The 17,075-nt window shown below is 51.1% G+C and overlaps 1 protein-coding gene across 1 annotated transcript; it reads left to right on the top strand.

The window, feature by feature from the left end:
* Nucleotides 1-7,872: 7,872 nt before the first annotated feature.
* Nucleotides 7,873-9,461, top strand: SST (somatostatin). Its single transcript, XM_005484909.4, has 2 exons — nucleotides 7,873-8,105; nucleotides 8,962-9,461. Exons 1-2 carry the CDS (start codon nucleotides 7,968-7,970, stop codon nucleotides 9,172-9,174), a joined length of 351 nt encoding a protein of 116 aa, XP_005484966.1. The 5' UTR covers nucleotides 7,873-7,967; the 3' UTR covers nucleotides 9,175-9,461.
* Nucleotides 9,462-17,075: the final 7,614 nt, after the last annotated feature.

The following is a 17,075-nucleotide window of genomic DNA, read 5'->3' on the forward strand; positions in this document are numbered from 1 at the left end:
CTGCACTTAGGAGGAGCTGGAGATGAAGAGAAGGATGTGGTTTTCAACACACCATGGAACAGGGGTGGATGTGAGATAACCAAAGCAGCTTTGCATGGGAAGAAAATGCCAAGAGGGGGAGCCAATTTGCTGTGTTGCAGCATCCTTGCTGCTCTGAATGGGCCTTCTGATGGTCACAGCAGGCTGAGACAACTATTGCTGACATCAGCTGAACTTTTTTAGGATCAGGAGCTATGAAGATGCTTTTGGGCCCCATAAGTGGGATCATGATGACTGATAACAGCAATGCTGTTCTTAGAGAAGTTTCACCTGAGGAATTGTCTTGCTTAGCATAGCCTCTGGATCTCGACAGGCTGCTGAGCTGGATAGAGTGGCTGGTCCTCATCTTTTAGGTCTGCTGCTCTTCCTTATGACATCTTTGAGCTCTTGCTTTTTGTGCTCATCTAAAGGCAATGCAGTTGTCTTTTCCTGTTTGCCTCTAAATAAACACATTGTTTCAGGATGAAAGTTAAACTTTTCAACTTCTACTCTTGTCTTGTGAGGCCCCTCCCTGAGGACTGTGTCCAGCTCTGGACAAGGAAGACTCGTTGGAGTGAGTCCAGATGAGAGCCACTAAGCTGGCTGCAGGATTGGAACACATCTTCAGTGAGGACATGCTGAGAGAATTGGGGCTGTTCAGGTTGGAGAAGGTTCCAGGGAGACCTTAGAGCACTTTACAGTACCCAAAGGGAGCCCACAGGAGAGTTGGAGAGGGACTTCTCACCAGGACATGTGAGGGGCACAAGGGGGAATGGCCTTAAGCTGAAGGAAGGTAGATTTAGATTAGCTATTAGGAGAACATTCTTACCCACGGTGGTGGTAAGGCACTGGAACAGGTTGCCCAGAGAAGCTGTGGATGTCAAATCCATGAAGTGTTCAAGGCCAGGATGGATGAGGCCTTGAGTAACTCTAATCAGTTACTCTGATTAGAAGATGTCTCTGCCCATGGCAGCGGGTTGTAACAAGATGATCTTAAACGTCCCCTCCAACATAAGCCATTCTATGATTTTGTGACCCCCAGCTCCTCTGGCTTGTCTCCCAGCAGCCCAGAGCTGCTGGCATGTGAAGAAACCCCACAAAAAGGCAAGAGCTGAGCAAAGCCAGCCTCTCTCTCTCCTGTTTGGTTTGGCCAGGCAGGACAAACTGCCTGGCAGCCTGCAGCAAGCTCCTGCCTGCTGTGGGGCAGGCATTTCATGAAGTGAGGTCTTCCCAAGAATCCTTCTGAGCAAGAGCCTATCTTTTATCCCGAAGGCTGAGGCCAGCATGAGCCCTCACCAACTTACTCGTGTTAGACACAGGGTGGTGGAAAAATCACCACAAATGGATCATTGCCTGAGAGTTGACAATAGCAAAATCTTGCTTTCCCACCTTATTCCCTCCCTTACTTTCCCTTTCCACCTTTCTCAGGTGGGTTTTTAATGTTTAGTAAAGCTGGCTGTCCTCACAGCAGGGTTTTGACACACTGCTCTCATTTGACACACATATTTAGATTTCTCCCCTCCCTGTCAGGACCTGCTTGCCTTTGAGCTCACCGCCTCTCTGGTTACTGCAGTTGTCACTTTTGGAAGCGGCTGGGCTGGACTGACAGCTCCACTTGCCCCAGAGAAGCAGCTGTGCAGCCACGACCTTTATTTCCTATTGACTTGCCCAGCTGCACTTGCAAAATAAATACTGAATTTTCCCGGAGCATGGTTTCCTCCTCCTGACGGATTTTATTTTTTTTTAAACAGTGATGTCATGGCTTTTCCGGGCAGTTCAGCTGAAGCGATAGCAATCCGCGGTCACAGGCCTGCAGGCATCTGGCACGGGTGGTGTTTGGGGAGGCGAGGGAGCCCTCACACCCAGAGCTGCCCTACACCCTCTTTGTGCCTGCTTTATACCCACAAACACTGAACTGCTCGGCCCTGCCCGTGTCTGTGCTGCTGGGTTGTCCGCCCTTGGAAAACCCAGCTTCAGAGACAGGCCGGCATTCAGAGGGAAGTTCACCACAGAGCCTATGGAATGGCTGCTTGCCAGGAAGGCCCAGCATGGAAATGGGGATTCAAACTCCAGGGGAGTGAGCAGGATTAGAGGGGAGAATGCTTTATTTGTTATGGCAGCGTTGATGGACGACCCCCGGGGCCGGGGCCGGGGCCGGGGCCGGGGCCGGGGCCGGGGCCGGGGCCGGGGCCGGGGCCGGGGCCGGGGCCGGGGCCGGGGCCGGGGCCGGGGCCGGGGCCGGGGCGCTCCGCTGCATTCTGCCGAGTCTCCACAAGAGGGCAGTGGAAGACGGAGTTTAAGCACGCAGTCCTGGAATTATGGAGTCGTTTGGGTTGGAAGGGATTTTAAAGGTCATCCAATTCCAACCGTGGACATCTTTCCACAAGATCGGGTTCCTCAAAGTCTCATCCAGGCTGCTCTTCCAGGTGTGGAGCATCCGCAGCTTCTCTAGGTTACCCATTCCTCACAGTAAAGAATTACTTCCTTATATCTAACCTAAATTGTCCTATTTCAGTTTAAAACCATTCCTCTTTGTCCTGTCCCTGCATATCCTTGTAAAAAGTCCATCACTGACTTTCTATAATCCTGTTTAGGTGCTGGAAAGTGCTATAAGGTCTCCTCAGGGCCTTTTCCAGGCTGAACAGAGATGGTGTTAATAGAGGAGAGACATAGAATAAAGCAGAGATAATTATTTCTTGATTTTATGTGCTCATCCATCTGTACCCATATTCTCTTTTCTTTTGCTAACAATTCCTCACAGCTCAGGCCAGCATCTCTCTGTATGGTCCCAAACACAGCCCTGACTCCTGGCAGCCACTGCAGTAGTACAGATAAATACCCTGGTATTTAACTCTCATATTATACCTGGTACATCACTCTTAGCTCAGCCTATTCAGCTTTGTTTCTGTGAGTGTTTGTGCTGGTTTTTCCCTTGCCTTTACCATGTCTTTCCTTTCCCCTTTCTCTTCCCTCTCCCTTTCCCTTTTCTCTTCAAGGCAGTTGCTATTAGCCCTATGGATGCCATGGCAATATCCTAAGTGGCTGAGACTGGGAATAAATCTCAGGTAGCAGCATCAGAAATCCTAAACACAGCTCAGGCTCTTAGAGAGAGACATTTCAAAAATTAGGTACTAGAATTCCAGCTCTGTGAACTTCCACAGCCTGACTGCCTTCCCTCTTTGCTACTGGAGCAGAAATCCCAGAGGCTTGTAATTGATGGAGAGGCAAATTCTTTTGGATCTGTGCCCAAGTTTTACTATAAAAACAGAACCTCTCAGGGCTGTTGTAAGTCCATGAACAGCCCCAATATTGCTGCTGTCTCTGTGCCCTATTCCAGGGGTACACAGTACCATTCAGCCAGAGGCTCTCTCCCTTATTGAGCTCTTGGTTTTTATTATCACTCAGGCAATGACTGAATACTTTTTCTCCACTCGTCTGGATCTCCCGAGGCAGAAACCTGCTTTATTAGATTTCCAGCAAGCTGTTAAAGCTGTGGGGCTGTAGCAGCCTCCTCACTGCCCCACAGCACCAGCTGCACGTCCAGAGGCAGTACAGGGAATGCCACCGCCCTGGCTCCCAGATCACCGCTCAGCCCTACCGGTCTGAGCGCTAGAATATAAAGAAAAGCAGTATTCCCTGCTGGCAAGGCGGTGATCCAGGGCAGAACTGTCCTGCTCGTGGAAGCAGAGCTGAGAGTGTGGAGAGTGCTCCGCAGGTGATAGCGAGGGAGATAAGGTGCGATGGAGCCGGGCTGGCGGCTGCGGTGACAGCAGAGGGCACGCTTCGCTGCCAAGCACACAGCCTGGGCACCCAGAGCCGGGCACTGCTGGGCTGCTCTGGGTCCCTGGAGCAAGCTGGAAGCGTGGGGGAAAGTAAGCAGTCACAGGAATTCAGAGCAATTCAATCGTCTGCAAAGCCACATGCCCTGCAGCGCTGCGGCAGAAAGAAAGGAACAGAATTGCCTTTGCCACAGCCCAGCGGATGATGGATTTATCTGGCTGGAGAATGAATGCAAAAAAATTCAGAGCACACTGATCCCATAGAGGAGCTGGGGGAAGGGAAACTGGTAAGTCAGTCTGCAGTTCACTCGCTGATCTACGCCTGCACCAGCCATGAGGACATCTGGAGGTCTGTCCTTACCCCGTCCCCAGGAGTCCTCTGCGGGAGACAGTCCAGACCTGTATGGAGCAGATGGACTTCCTTTCTCCACTCCCTTGTTGCTGGTTTCTTCAGGTCAGCACAAGGTGCTTTTCTGAACCAAAGCACGTGGTCTTTTTCCTTTAGATTTTCCTTGAAAAGAAACAAAAGTTTTTCAGGAGAACATCAGAGGGATTCTTGCAAACATTACCAAGAACTTTGGTCCATTCAACACTGTATCTGTCAACAAGGCTCAGATCCCATGGGAGTTCAGTTTCTGTCCTTTAAACAGGCTGAGATATTTCTAAGGGAACAGTCCCATCAAAGCTTTGTCTCTGGTCCTGCCTCACCAGCCTCACAACCTCAGCTGAATCCCAAAAAGGTAAAATCCCAAAAAGATGGATGTCAGAGCCTTTCTGAGGCTGCTCTGGCTCAGGAGCTTAGTCATGTCCTGATGGAGGGCATGACCATAGAGAAGAAACCAACCACACTTTCCTCAGGTGAGCTTCTGAAATTCAGTGGGACAAATGCAAGACACTTCCATGCAGTCACAGTTGCCCTGTTGCTGGGGGACATGATGGAACTCCTCCAGCCTCCCTCAGGCAGAGGGGGGAACAGATGGACAGCCACTCAGCTCCAGTGCTGCACAGAGAGATGGAGTCAGAGCCAACCTCATCTTCCAAGCCTTGTCCCCAGGTACCTGGAAAAGCCAGTGAACATCCAAGCCAGGAATTCCCAGTGTGACTGATGGTCTGTGCTCATCTGGAACTGGACTTAGGGAGCCCAACAACTGCAACAACATTCCTCTAACCCAAAGTCCCATTGGGCATTATTGTTCTATGGCGGAATGCCCTGCACTGCCACGTGGTCAGGGAGGGTTGGCGGGGCAGGATTGGGCTGGGTAAATGCAAAAATGAAAAACAAGGGGTGGGTGAAGACAGGGAAGGAACAGTTTTGGTCTGAACATCTTTAACAGAGCTGGGCTCATGCACACAGAGGTGCCGTGGGTAGCTGGGGAAGAGCAAGGTGCTGAGCAGGCTAGGTTTGGGCAGAACATCAAGAATGGCCTCTCAAAAGCCCTTAGGAATCAAGTCTGGTATCTTCCCCCATTTGATGGCAGCAGGACAATACTAGCTTCCTGAAACCATCCCTGCCAGCCCACCTGGGATCCATCCATCTCCAACTGAGCTATGCAACTCCGCACAATCCCATTACATGTGTCTAAGTCCTGTTGGCCCCACAGGAAGTTATCAGGAAATGAGAAAGAGGGGAACTCATCAATTAGGTTGTTCCTGCACTCTGCCAGCTCCTACAGCTCTCATCTCCATGTTGGTGTCCAGGTGGGTCCAAAGGGTGATGAAATATAGCACAGCTCTCCATCCTATGCAGCAGTCCAAGGCTGCACTCCAGCCCATTGCAGTGCTCTAAGACATACAGGTGCTGAACTGATCCCTCTGGCACTTCAGGGCAGACCCATCACTATGGCAGCCAAAGGAGGATGGTAGCTCTGGAGAGATGGGAGTTCCCAGTGTCCCCATCCCCTTGGGGTGACATACTGAGTGACAGAAGGGGTGCCAGCCTGGAGAGTTGCCTGCTGTGCAGTGGCAGTGGATGTTAGGTAACAGCTTCCAGTAAGCCACAGGGGAGTCTGAAATAACCCAGTGTTGTCTCTCATTCCCATCCCTGCTCCTCTCCAATATGGAACCCAGGCTGCACTGCCCTGGGCTGGGGGAGCTGGGATGAGCTGGTGGGGAGTTGGAGCCTTCTGCAAAGCTGGCCCAGGCTTGCATTGCAGCGTGGCACAGCTGGGCTGGGCTGTGCCAAGCAGGAGAGCCTGGGGGATAAAGAACAACTCTATTCTCAGTGCAGGTAGAATGGAGAGCCCAGCTTGCTGCTACTGGCACATCTAGAAAAGTGACAAAAATTATTATTGCTGAGAGAATCCTTTCCTAGGAAACCTCTCTGGAAGGCAGGCAAGAGATTCAGGACAGGTTTGGTGCCCCGGCATCTGCTGCCTTGGCTATTTGCCATGCCCAGGACTGGCTCTGCTTCTTTGCCCACAAGAGGAGAGAGATGCTGGTCCAGCTGGTAGCACAGGATCTTGGTGGAGAGAAAAGCTCTGGCAGTCACAGCCCTTAGGGACAGTCTGCTCTTTTGGATCCAATCACTTCCCTTGGCCTTGGTAGGAGGCTGTGTCCTGTGCCCAAAGCAAGGGAAATTGCCTAAATCAGAGCAGGGGCTGATTCTTCTCTACTGGTTTCCCCAGAGCAAGACCAGTACTAGAAGACAGACAGGGTCCCAGGAGCACAGAACTTGGCCTTGTTCACATCAGGCAGATGAGGAAAAACTGGCTATAAATGCAGCACAAGTAAACCCAATCCTCAGGATCTCATGGGCTACAAATGAAGGCTTATTCTCTCATGATTTTCATTAATTTTGCTCCACAATTTGGGAAAGATGAAGAGGATGAAAGCTATGTGAGTTTGCAGAGCCTCACTGCACAAAGGAAGAGAGGCACCATCCAGGGAGGGCAGTGGCAGTGCAGCCCAAAGTCCTGCCTGGTCTGGAACCAGCAACCAGCACCGATTCATCATGTTGGACTGTGAAACAGAGCAGGAACACTTTGTTTCACGTTTCACACTCCCTGGTCAGCTTCAACAAACACAGACAGCACCACCAGGGTTGAAAGTGGGGCAGGGGATGCACATTAATTCATCGTGAAACAAAATGTCATTTTGAAGGCTTCTGGAGACCTTTTCACAGTACTTGAATTCTTGTCCTCTCAAGAATTTGACTTTCTTCAGCTAGAAATTGAGATAGGAGAGATTCTGATGCTCCTTTTTTGACAACAGAGGCCCTTTCCAGCACATCCTGCTCTGCTCCTGCCAGCTGGGAGACAGCTGAGGAGGCTGATCCTTCAGGGGGGTTGAAGCAGCTTTTCCCGTTGTGGGCACCAGCCATCTCACAGAAGAAGCTGGAGGAGTGGGGAAGACTGTCCCACCATCCCAGTGGTGGATGCCAAGGGACCCGCATGTCCAGTGACCCTGAGATGGAGAAAGGGGTCCCCGCAGGCTGAGCCAGGGACCAGCACGCCCCGACCCAGGCACACATTTGTGATCGCCTCCCGGAGCGGCAGAGCCGCGGCAGGAGCCGGGCACTGTCCCCGGAGGCTCCCGCTGCCCCAGGAGCTGCCCCCGGGAGGGAGCCTGAGGTCGGACTGGTGCAGGAGCCACCCACAGGGGCAGGGGAGGCCAAAGGACCCCCAAGGGCACCTCAGCATCCGCACCCCCTGCAGGAGCCGGAGGCAATCCCCCTTCAGGGGACCCTTTGCAGCTCCCCGGCTTCTGGAGCCGTTTCGCACCGACGGGGCGGGACCCGGCTCCAGGGCGAGGGGCTTTGGCAGCGCGGCTGATGGGGGGCTTCACCCTCCGGCGCTGGGTCAGAGCCGCGGGTGGGCGGTGACAGCGGGACCCCCCAGCGCTGCTGCGGTGGGCTTGAGGAGGAGAGGAGGGAGCGGAAGGGCACGGTCGGGAGCTCTGGACGGGCGGTGATCTGGGGACGGGGACTGGGGGCGGCCAGGGGAGCTCAGAGGCCGGCGCCGGGCAGAGCGGAGCATCCTCGCTCCCGTTCCCCCCCCGTCCCAGAGACCCACCCCCGGCGGCGTGGGGCGAGGGGGGCGCCCCCGCCTTGACGTCAGGAGAAGGGTTTATAAAGGCGGCGGGCGGCGAGGAGATCCCCAACGCCGGAGCCGAGCCGCAGCGGAGCCGCCAGCGCCTCCCGCCGCCGCCTCCCGCGCCCGACCCGCCGGCGAGATGCTGTCGTGCCGCCTCCAGTGCGCCCTGGCCCTGCTCTCCATCGCCCTGGCCCTCGGCACCGTCTCGGCCGCCCCGTCGGACCCGCGGCTCCGGCAGTTCCTGCAGAAGTCGCTGGCCGCCGCCGCCGGGAAGCAGGTGAGAGCGAGCCCCGCGACGGGGCGGGCACCGCGGGTACCCCCGGGCGCCCCGACGGCTGCGCTGCAGGCTCCCGCTTCTACAGAAACCCTGATTCCCCCCTGCAGAACCTCCGCTCCTTGTCACAGCCCGCTGCAGAGCCCTCCCGTTCCTCGCCAAACTTCCCCAGTGTCCTTGTTTCAGATGCGCGGTTCCTTGCTGCAGACCCCGCTTTCCCCGCAGATCCCCCGTTCCCCGCCGGGGCTGAGCCATCGACGGGTTGGGCAGCTGGTGCTGGGAGGTGAGACAGTCCAGCTGGGTGCTGGTGCTCAGTAAGGAGCAGGCACTGCTGGAGCACAGGGCAGAGCTCCTGGTGAAGCTCCCAAGGGTTTCTCTGGGTCGCAAAATGAAGACAGCTTTCCTAGAGCACAGAACAATGGTCTTATCCATGCTGGGTGACAGCCGAGGCTTGGAGGGACTAGGAGAAAAATAAGTCCCAGTGAGATGGTGACCAATTCAACCTCCCCTACCAGCTTCCCCAAAGATCTTTCCCATGTCACTTTAGCAGCAGGCTCGTGGCATCCTCACCAAGTGCTGGAGCCGTGGGAGAGAAGGTAAAGACGGGTTCATTCCCTGTCATGCACAGGACAGCAGCTTGTTCCCCACACCAGGTAGATGCTACAGACACAACTGCTGCATAGCAGCTGTCAGGCTGGGCTCTTTGGAAAGCCAGGTCTCCTCTTCTCCTCCTGCATCCTGAATGTCTCTAATCTGGCCACGGAGAAGTCTTAGAGGAACAGAGTGGTGAGCCCCCAGAAATCAAGGAGTAATTGTGGTCTCTCTATCTCTTTCTCCCTTTCTGTCTTTTGTCCCCAAGGAACTGGCCAAGTACTTTTTGGCAGAACTGCTTTCAGAGCCAAGTCAGACAGAAAATGAAGCCCTGGAGTCTGAGGACTTGTCCCGAGGGGCTGAGCAGGATGAAGTGAGACTGGAGCTGGAGCGCTCGGCTAACTCAAATCCCGCTCTGGCACCCCGGGAACGCAAAGCAGGCTGCAAGAACTTCTTCTGGAAAACTTTCACATCCTGTTAGCTTTTGAAACCCACCTCTCCTCCCCATCCATCCCTGCCCTGCCCTGAGCAGAACCTTCACCACAAGAGGCGAAGACTGTAAATACACAATCCACAGTTATGGTGAAATTAAACAAGGAAAATTTGAGTTTGATTTCCACTTGTTTTAATAAAACTTTCTGTTCCAATTGTACATGATTTGCTTGAGTTGTGATTTCTGACTAGTTCTTTGATGACATGCACTCTGCAACTCTTTCAAATGTACTATTTTTAATTCTCTGTTGCAATAAAATTTATGTTTCAAACGGTGATGCTGAGGCTCGGTGGTCAATGAGAAAACTGAGGTTACCTCTCAGGCTGCTTATCTTCAGAACACTGCCTGTCTCAGGGCAGCCAACACCATGCACATACGCACACACACACAGTGTATCATAATGGGATATTTTTTCTGTGGTCTTACTGAAAGAACTAGAACCACAGTGATATTTTAGATATCAAATCCCTGCAGTTGTGGCTGAATCAAATCCATAGTGCTTAGTACTTCAAGTCGGTCTGGAGGATTTACACCCATCACCACAGGGATCAGTAAAAATCTCAGCTGTGTATTTCAAGTGATGGGGATGATAAAAGTAGTTCATGGTACAAGTTTACACCACACATCTCACCCCTCCTCAGCCACAGGCACTAAAAGATTTCCCTACCTGGCATATTTTACTCCTTGCAGCATTCCTGACAAACACTGTTCCTGGGATTCCTTCAGAAAGTTCTCCTTTGTTCTGCTGTGCAGGGGGTGGTTTTGCATCCCTGTAAAGCTGAGGTGTTAATCCCATGACACCAGCCCCTCTCCATCTAATGAACTGGTCACAGCAGTTTTTCTACCTACCTCATCTTCCTGAAAGACAATATTGAAGGGTTCAGCAGGGTGGGAGATAGCATGGTGAGAAAAACATTATTTTCTCAAAGCAAGACAAATTTTTTGTGCTTTCACAGTCTCAGCTTTCTGGTCTTGCTGGTTTGTGCCACACACTCACAGGTGAATTTAAGCCGTAGAGCAAATATCCTGCACAAGTGACAGTTGCCACTTTGATGAGAAATTCATCATTCAGGATTAAAAATAAGTATTTTGTAGGCATCATATGTAAAAGAAAGGTGAAAAATGGGGGAATTTCAGAGATATTCATGGGCACAGGGCTCAACAGGACTCCAGTGAAGGTGGATTCCCCAGCTGGAGGCTTGTTAAGTTGCTCTGGTCTGTGCTGAGCGTGGCTCTCTGTGGGGCATCATTCCTGATAGCTCATGGACCATTGCTTTCATTCTTGGTCTGTGCCTCCTTTCCCTGTAAGCAGGGGGCTGTTGGATCCGAGCTAAGAGGAAGGTGAATCCCTTGTTGTTGCCAAGTGTGAAATCCCAGCCCTGCCACAGAGCTCACTGGGCTCCTCCATGAACAAAGGCAGCAGGCAAAGGCAGCAGGGACATGCCCAGGGAGGGGAGCTGCTGGTATCAGCCCCTCTGAGGGGGCCAGAGGCAGGGCTGGATTCTGCTCTCCCTCCCTGGAGCAGGGCAGCCGTGGCTTAGCCTGCACTGCAGGCAGGGCTAAGGACTGCTGCTGGCCCAGCTGGATCCTGCACCTGCTGGAGAAGCCTTGCTGTGACATGATCCTGTGTCTCCCCAGCTCCTGGGAGCTTCTCTTCTCCTTCTTTGGGAGTGAGATGTGTTTTGTGGGGTGGTCTGGGGAAATGCTTGCTCCACATGCAGCGCCTTGGGGTTAGGGGCTCTGCCCTCTTTACCATAGCTGGGTGCAGCGCAGACTGGGCAGGGCACAGTGGTCCTCACAGCACTTTGTGGGGACAGGGAGAGAGCCTTGGAGCCCTGGATTTCTGCAGCTGGTGCAGCTGTGGAGGGTGCAGGATTAACTCACTGTTGTGGGATGGACATGGCTGCACTGCAGGAAAAAACCTCTAAAAAGATGTTTGAGAAGTGCCAGTAATTTAGATCAGTAATCAGCCTCAAAAAGCAGGCGGGGTAAGAATAGAAGCCTGCTTGAAAATGTGGTGACAGACTCTGTGAGGAGACAGTAATTGTCCCAGCTCACATCTGATTCCTTCACTGCTGTGTAGCATCAACAGAGCAGATTTTAGGGGATTCAGTAAAGCAGAGACCTCCCCATCCCTGGCTGTTCACTCTTGTGTTGACTGAGGTTCCTCTTAGCTTTCAAGAAGAAACTAATTTTTCAGTGCTGAGACAGCCTCAAGAGAGCAGCTAGAGGAACAGGAGGGAGGTGGAGGGGCAGGGGCTTGAATATTCTTATGCACAGAGTCCATCTTTCATGGGATATAAATAGACCACTACTCGCCTGAGGCTTTTCCCCTCATTCATGATGCTCAACCCATGCTTCTGAAGGGAGTTTAATACTGCCAGTTGCTGGAGTGAGACTCATCCCAAAAAGCAATGAGGATGATCCCCAGTCACAAGCAGGAATTAAAGACAGTGATTCATAAGCTACACCAGCCTGTTTCAATACAGCTGATGGCATGCCATGGCAGCTTCTGGGAAGCTTAATGAAGATCTACCGGTGAAGGCATGTCCCCAGTTCAGAAACAGAAAGACAAACTGCTCCTTGTGTCAGCTCAGGAGTTCCTGGAATCTGGGAAGCTGGCTTCCAAGGCATTGAATGCAGCATCACCACATGTAATTGCACTGTGGCAGTGCCTGCAATCCCAGGTGCTGGGAGCTGTACAAGCACAATGCAGGAGATGGTCTTGCCATGCCGAGCTAAAAAAGACTAGAAAGAAAAAGAAAGATTTCTTTTCCCCTTTGACATGTGGGAGTTAGGGGCTAAAGAGACTAAATAAGTATATTTAATCCCTAGACACAGAGCCATGGCACAGTGCTCCATGCTGGGAACACTCCTGCTGGGCAGGGCTGAGTCTGGATGGGCACACAGGTACAGCACACAGGCCAGAGCTGCCCAAGAGCAGAGCAGTCTCTGGGAGAGGTTCTCAAGCCACTTTCTCTGCAGGTCAGAGAGGAGGCTGCATGGAGGGACAGCCTCAGCATGGGTCTGGGGGAAGTGAGGGGCTGTGGTGATCCACACTCAGCTGATTCATCTCCCCTCTTACACTTGGTGCCACGGGCAGACACGAGTGATGCCCCTCCAGCAGGTACCTTCATCAGCAGGTGATTCATCTGAGGCAATGCAGAGAAATGTCTTCAAGGAACAACATAAACAGCCTTGAAACTGCTGCCTGAAGAGTTGCCCTTAATGAAAACCAGAAAAATTGTATAAGGCCTGGAAACACACATGACCTATGGGAAGTCAGTGAGGAGCTTCTCAGCCATCCCCAAAGGCAAAGTCTCCAATGATGCCAGGGGGTGTCTCTTGATCTAGCAAGCAGGCCAAGATTATTTTTTAGGTGCAGTTCTAAAAGAGAAGTCTTCTTTGGTCCAGAAGGCTTGTTGGGGACAAATAGCTTGAAGTGATCCTAGCTGTGCTAGGATGAAGTACCTGTGGGACCCAGATTTCCTATCCAGATTTCCTATCCTGAGTCCACTCTGGCACCATCTAACTCCTTTTGGCTCTGCAGAAAAAACCAAGAACATGGACCCATGGACACAAGTTCCCTCCCCCCAGAAGAGCCCATAAGATGCTCTGCGGTGCCTTTGCCTTTACTCAGCCTCTGGGGCTCCTCACAAGAGTTGCACCAGCTGATTGCAGCTACTGGGAGCATCTCTGATTCCCAGACCTCTGCTTGCACCACAGGAAATTTCCTTTTCATCCCACCCAAATTCCAGCATTCTCTGAGGAGCACCAGATCTGCCCCCAGCCTCCACATGGGTGAGCACCAGGTGCTTGGAGAGAAGCACTCACTGCTGCAACAGAGTCCTAATTCTCAGCAAGCAAAGCAGCAGGATGGTTATTGAGCAGGGTAAGAAAAAATATACCTAGGCAATAAAAGTTATTATGATAAAGGAACAGACTGTGCTCCTTGCTCACTGAATACCTTCTGACTCTCTGTCAGCTTATCACCAGAATAATGCAATAAAAACACTTTTATTCCTTTTTTCTTCACTTTTGTCTTTATTTTATTAGGGAGTTATTTGTTATTTTTTTCCCAAAACCCAATTACACTTCTGAGAATAGCTGCTTGGCCAGATACTGGGTATATCTCAGAAAACTTTTTGTATCCCAGTCTTAGAAAACTAACCCCATAAACAACTTGTAGAATACAAGAAAAAAATTAACAAAGTAACAAAAAAACCCCACAAGTTCAGTTTTCTTCATATATATAGTAAAAATGCCAGTTTGTTCCATGAATCATTATTTCCAGCATCATCTGATAAAGAAACACACCTGGTCATTTAATTAGCAAAATTAATTTAACAAAGGTCCCTAGTATTTTCTACAAAGACATTTCCTGAGAAAACATGAACTAATGCAAATCCAGGCTTTGTTTATCACCTAGACTGGCTGCTGGAGAGGAGAGAGAGTGACTCGGTGTCACATACAACAACAGAGCATCCCTCCCGATGCTCTCCCCTGCTTGCCTCCCCCTCCCTCGCAGCTGGCTCTTGCAGGCAGCAGCCTGCTGTGCTCTGTGGTGCAGAAGGATGAAACGCTTCTGGCCTCCAGCCCTGGAAAAGCATTCCCAGGAGGAGAGCTCAGAGATGCTCCAGGGCCTCCATACTCATCCCACAGCCCCTGTTAGGAGATGTCCCAGGCACAGAGCCAAAGTCAGTGATTCTCTCCCAGCCCAGCAATCAGCCCGGTGCTGCTCTGCCCCAGGTAGATCATTTGCCCCCTTACACAGAGCTCTGAACTCTGCCTTCAAGGAAAACCTCTCCTCTTGCTCATGACTGAGGAATGAAAAGGATCCCTCTGGAAATCGGCTGTCACATTTGCAAAGCTCTTTTGTAATTCTTTTCTGGCAGCTCTTTTTTCCTGCTTTACTGCTCGTGCCTGGCAGGGTTTGTGATTCTTCCCAGAGGTTCAAACACGATATTCCTCACCCTGTGTGCATGGCCCCCACAGCAGCGTGCTCCCCAGAGGGTGCCCTTGGGGGGAACAGTGCCCAAGCCCAGGATTGGGGGGCTCTGCAGCCAGCAGAGAGAGCCAAAGAGCTCAGAGAGCCCTGCTTGAGGTCCGTGTGTGCCCACATACTGAGGATGGGGGTCCTCTGAGCCAAGAGCTGTTCCACCTCTGGCTACAACCACAGGGAGATGGGCTGCAGTCAGAGGTCTTTTCCATGGAGCAGAACTTTTGGGGGCAAGAGCTGTGTCAGGATGCAGGCAGTGCAATTACACTGACAAGGATTTTTTTTTCCCAAACTAAATGCCTGCTTCTCATTTCTAAAGGGCATTTCTAATGCCACAGCTGCCAGTTTTTAATGTGCCAGAATTAAGTTAAATAACATGATAATAACTTAAGTGTTCTACCTAGGGTAAAATGCAGTGGGTTTTGTCCTAATGGCAAATTTCAAGAAACTGCTTCCATGTAAATTTTCTTCCCTTGGCATTTTTTGTTTTTCATCCTCTCCTTATTCACTCAGATCTTCTGAAACGTCACAGTCTAAGCAGCAGTGGCAGGGGCAGAGGAAGGAATTAGCCTGTTCAAAACAGCTGGGGATCTTCCTGAAGAACACATGAGGATGCTGGGTCATATTGCAAAACAGGAACCTGGCAGGTCAAGAGTTTCTTCAACAATGTGCTTCAATGAGAAACCTCAGCATGGTTCGAACACAAGATGTGAAGTCTCTTGTCAGCATTCAGAGATGCACCCTTGCAGCCAGAGCCCACCTGCTCTCAAGGAGGAAATTTCAGTTGTGGATATGGCTCCTCAGACATTGCCTCCACATGCAAGAAAGCAAGTGAGCAGGCTGTTCTGCAGAAAACACAATCTCTTTAGACTGAAAGATATAATCCAGTTAGATATGAACCCTGAATTCCAAACTCTGCTTATCTCCTCAGACAGTGATGACACATGTCATAACGTCACCTCCACCATCAATTCCCTTATTTGTCACATTAGCAACGGTGATACTGACACCGGCAACAAGGCAAAAAAAAAAAAACTGAGGAGATCCTGAGACAGAGGAACAAAGTAGAAGCCATGTCTGGGCACATTAATGAGTTCCTTGTAGCCAGCTTTCAATCAATCAAGTTTATCAACCAGCGGCAGGAAGAAGATAAGAAATGAGGGAAGGAACAAATCATTCAGCGATGTAATTGTGTCATCCTGTAACTCTGTCTTCCAGGAGAAGAAACTGGCTCAGGAGGCCTTACTGGAAATGCTTAAGGATGGAATGAACAACCTCTTTACCTTAGTGCTAGAATTCCTGAATGGAGACATAGGGGAAAATCAGAAACTAACACAGCCATTAATGTCCTCATGAAGGGGGTGCTGTAAAAATCTGACCACATGCTGATCTTTTGTGCTCCAAGGCAGCCTGATTGCTGAGAGCAAGCCAGATAAGTTTTCTGAGCTGATGGACAAGTGGCTGTGAAAGATCAGGTGGCTTCTGCCAGGTACCATCGGCAGCAACCTGGATGCAATCCTGCTGCATGCCCACACGCTCAGGAAGATTTTCCTAAGGAAACACTGAGGCAGCACATGAACAAACTCCCACTGCAGACCCTGAAAACTGTTGCATAACTTGTGCAAAAGTGAGGATGCTGGGCCACCTCACCCCGACTCGGGTGCATCTGGCTCTGAGGTGGAAGCTTCCCTCCAAAAGACAAACAGTCCTACTGCCAAGCACAGGGCAATGGAACAACTGTAGGAGCAGGAGGGGAGGGGCCCAGGGCAGCTCACAGGATTGCAAAGCACAAAGAATTTTCTCCAAATAGAGTTTGAAGGTCTAGAGGAGTTATATATATGAATGTAAGAAAAAGTGGCCTAGAGGAAGTTGGAGTTTTTCATAGAAAACCTCTCCCTGTTCTTGCAGAGCTGTGTGAAGCAAAGCCTGGCCATCATCCAGACAGAACAGGACACTAGAGAAGCTTTCTTCTCCTCCTCCCTTGGGGAATACCCTGAGGTGGGAACATCTCCTCTTAGATCCACAGAGATCACAGGAGGGTCCATGAAGGGGAAGGAGTTGATGCCATCCTGCCACCTGGAAGACTGCAGCAACAGCCATTACCCTGCAGAAGCAGCACAGCCCTGCAAGCTGAACAGCCCACAAGAGGTTCCCTGCCAGTCAGGTCCCCTCAAAGGATGCCAATATCATGATTCTCCCTGGGGGCAGGAAGAACACTAGCAGGAAAAGTACTGGGACCTCAGAATTATCCAGGTCTCCTTCACACACACATCAGCAGGCAGATAGTGAGAACCACAAACCAATAAAGAATGAACTCCAGCATGAATAACCATGTGAGTTATCTCTTTTTGCCCTTTGAAAAAAGTAAGGTGGGTGACATTGATACCTCGGGTCAAAACTGAGCACAGAGCACACAGATCTGGCCAGGGCAGAAAGCCAGCTGGGTGCTGACCCTTCCTGGACAGCCTTCACAAGAGCCCCGCCATGGCATCTTCCAGCATTCTAATATTCATAGTTAGCAAAGTATCAGACCAACCGTGCCCTGGTTCCCAGATGAGGGAGAGATCAGGGCATCCAAACAGCATCTCTGCCTTCCTGAACACTGACCACCAGGGACCCTGCCAGAGACAAAGGTTGCAAGAGGAAGGTGATAGGAGAAAGTGATTTGTAAAAGTTGCGTGTTTCTCTTAGGTAAAATCAATATATTGACTTTCAAACCCACTTTCACTTGTCAGACTGAAAGGGTTTGAGAGAGCAGAGCTGCTCTGGACGACTGCAGAATGCCAATGCCTCACCCTGCCCATCCATCAGCTCCACTTTTCCGACTAAACTGCTATTCTCATGTAAAATCGCCTTAATTTGTCTTTAACACCACTCTTGTCTCTAAGTT

This window comes from Zonotrichia albicollis, chromosome 9 (assembly GCF_047830755.1).
Source record: "Zonotrichia albicollis isolate bZonAlb1 chromosome 9, bZonAlb1.hap1, whole genome shotgun sequence".
Lineage (NCBI taxonomy): Eukaryota > Metazoa > Chordata > Aves > Passeriformes > Passerellidae > Zonotrichia > Zonotrichia albicollis.

Excerpts from the sequence above, each read along its gene's own strand:
- SST (XM_005484909.4), top strand. The coding sequence starts at position 7,968 with ATGCTGTCGTGCCGCCTCCAGTGCGCCCTGGCCCTGCTCTCCATCGCC. Across the intron at positions 8,106-8,961 it reads CCGCCGCCGCCGGGAAGCAG|GAACTGGCCAAGTACTTTTT; the intron begins GTGAGAGCGAGC and ends TTTGTCCCCAAG.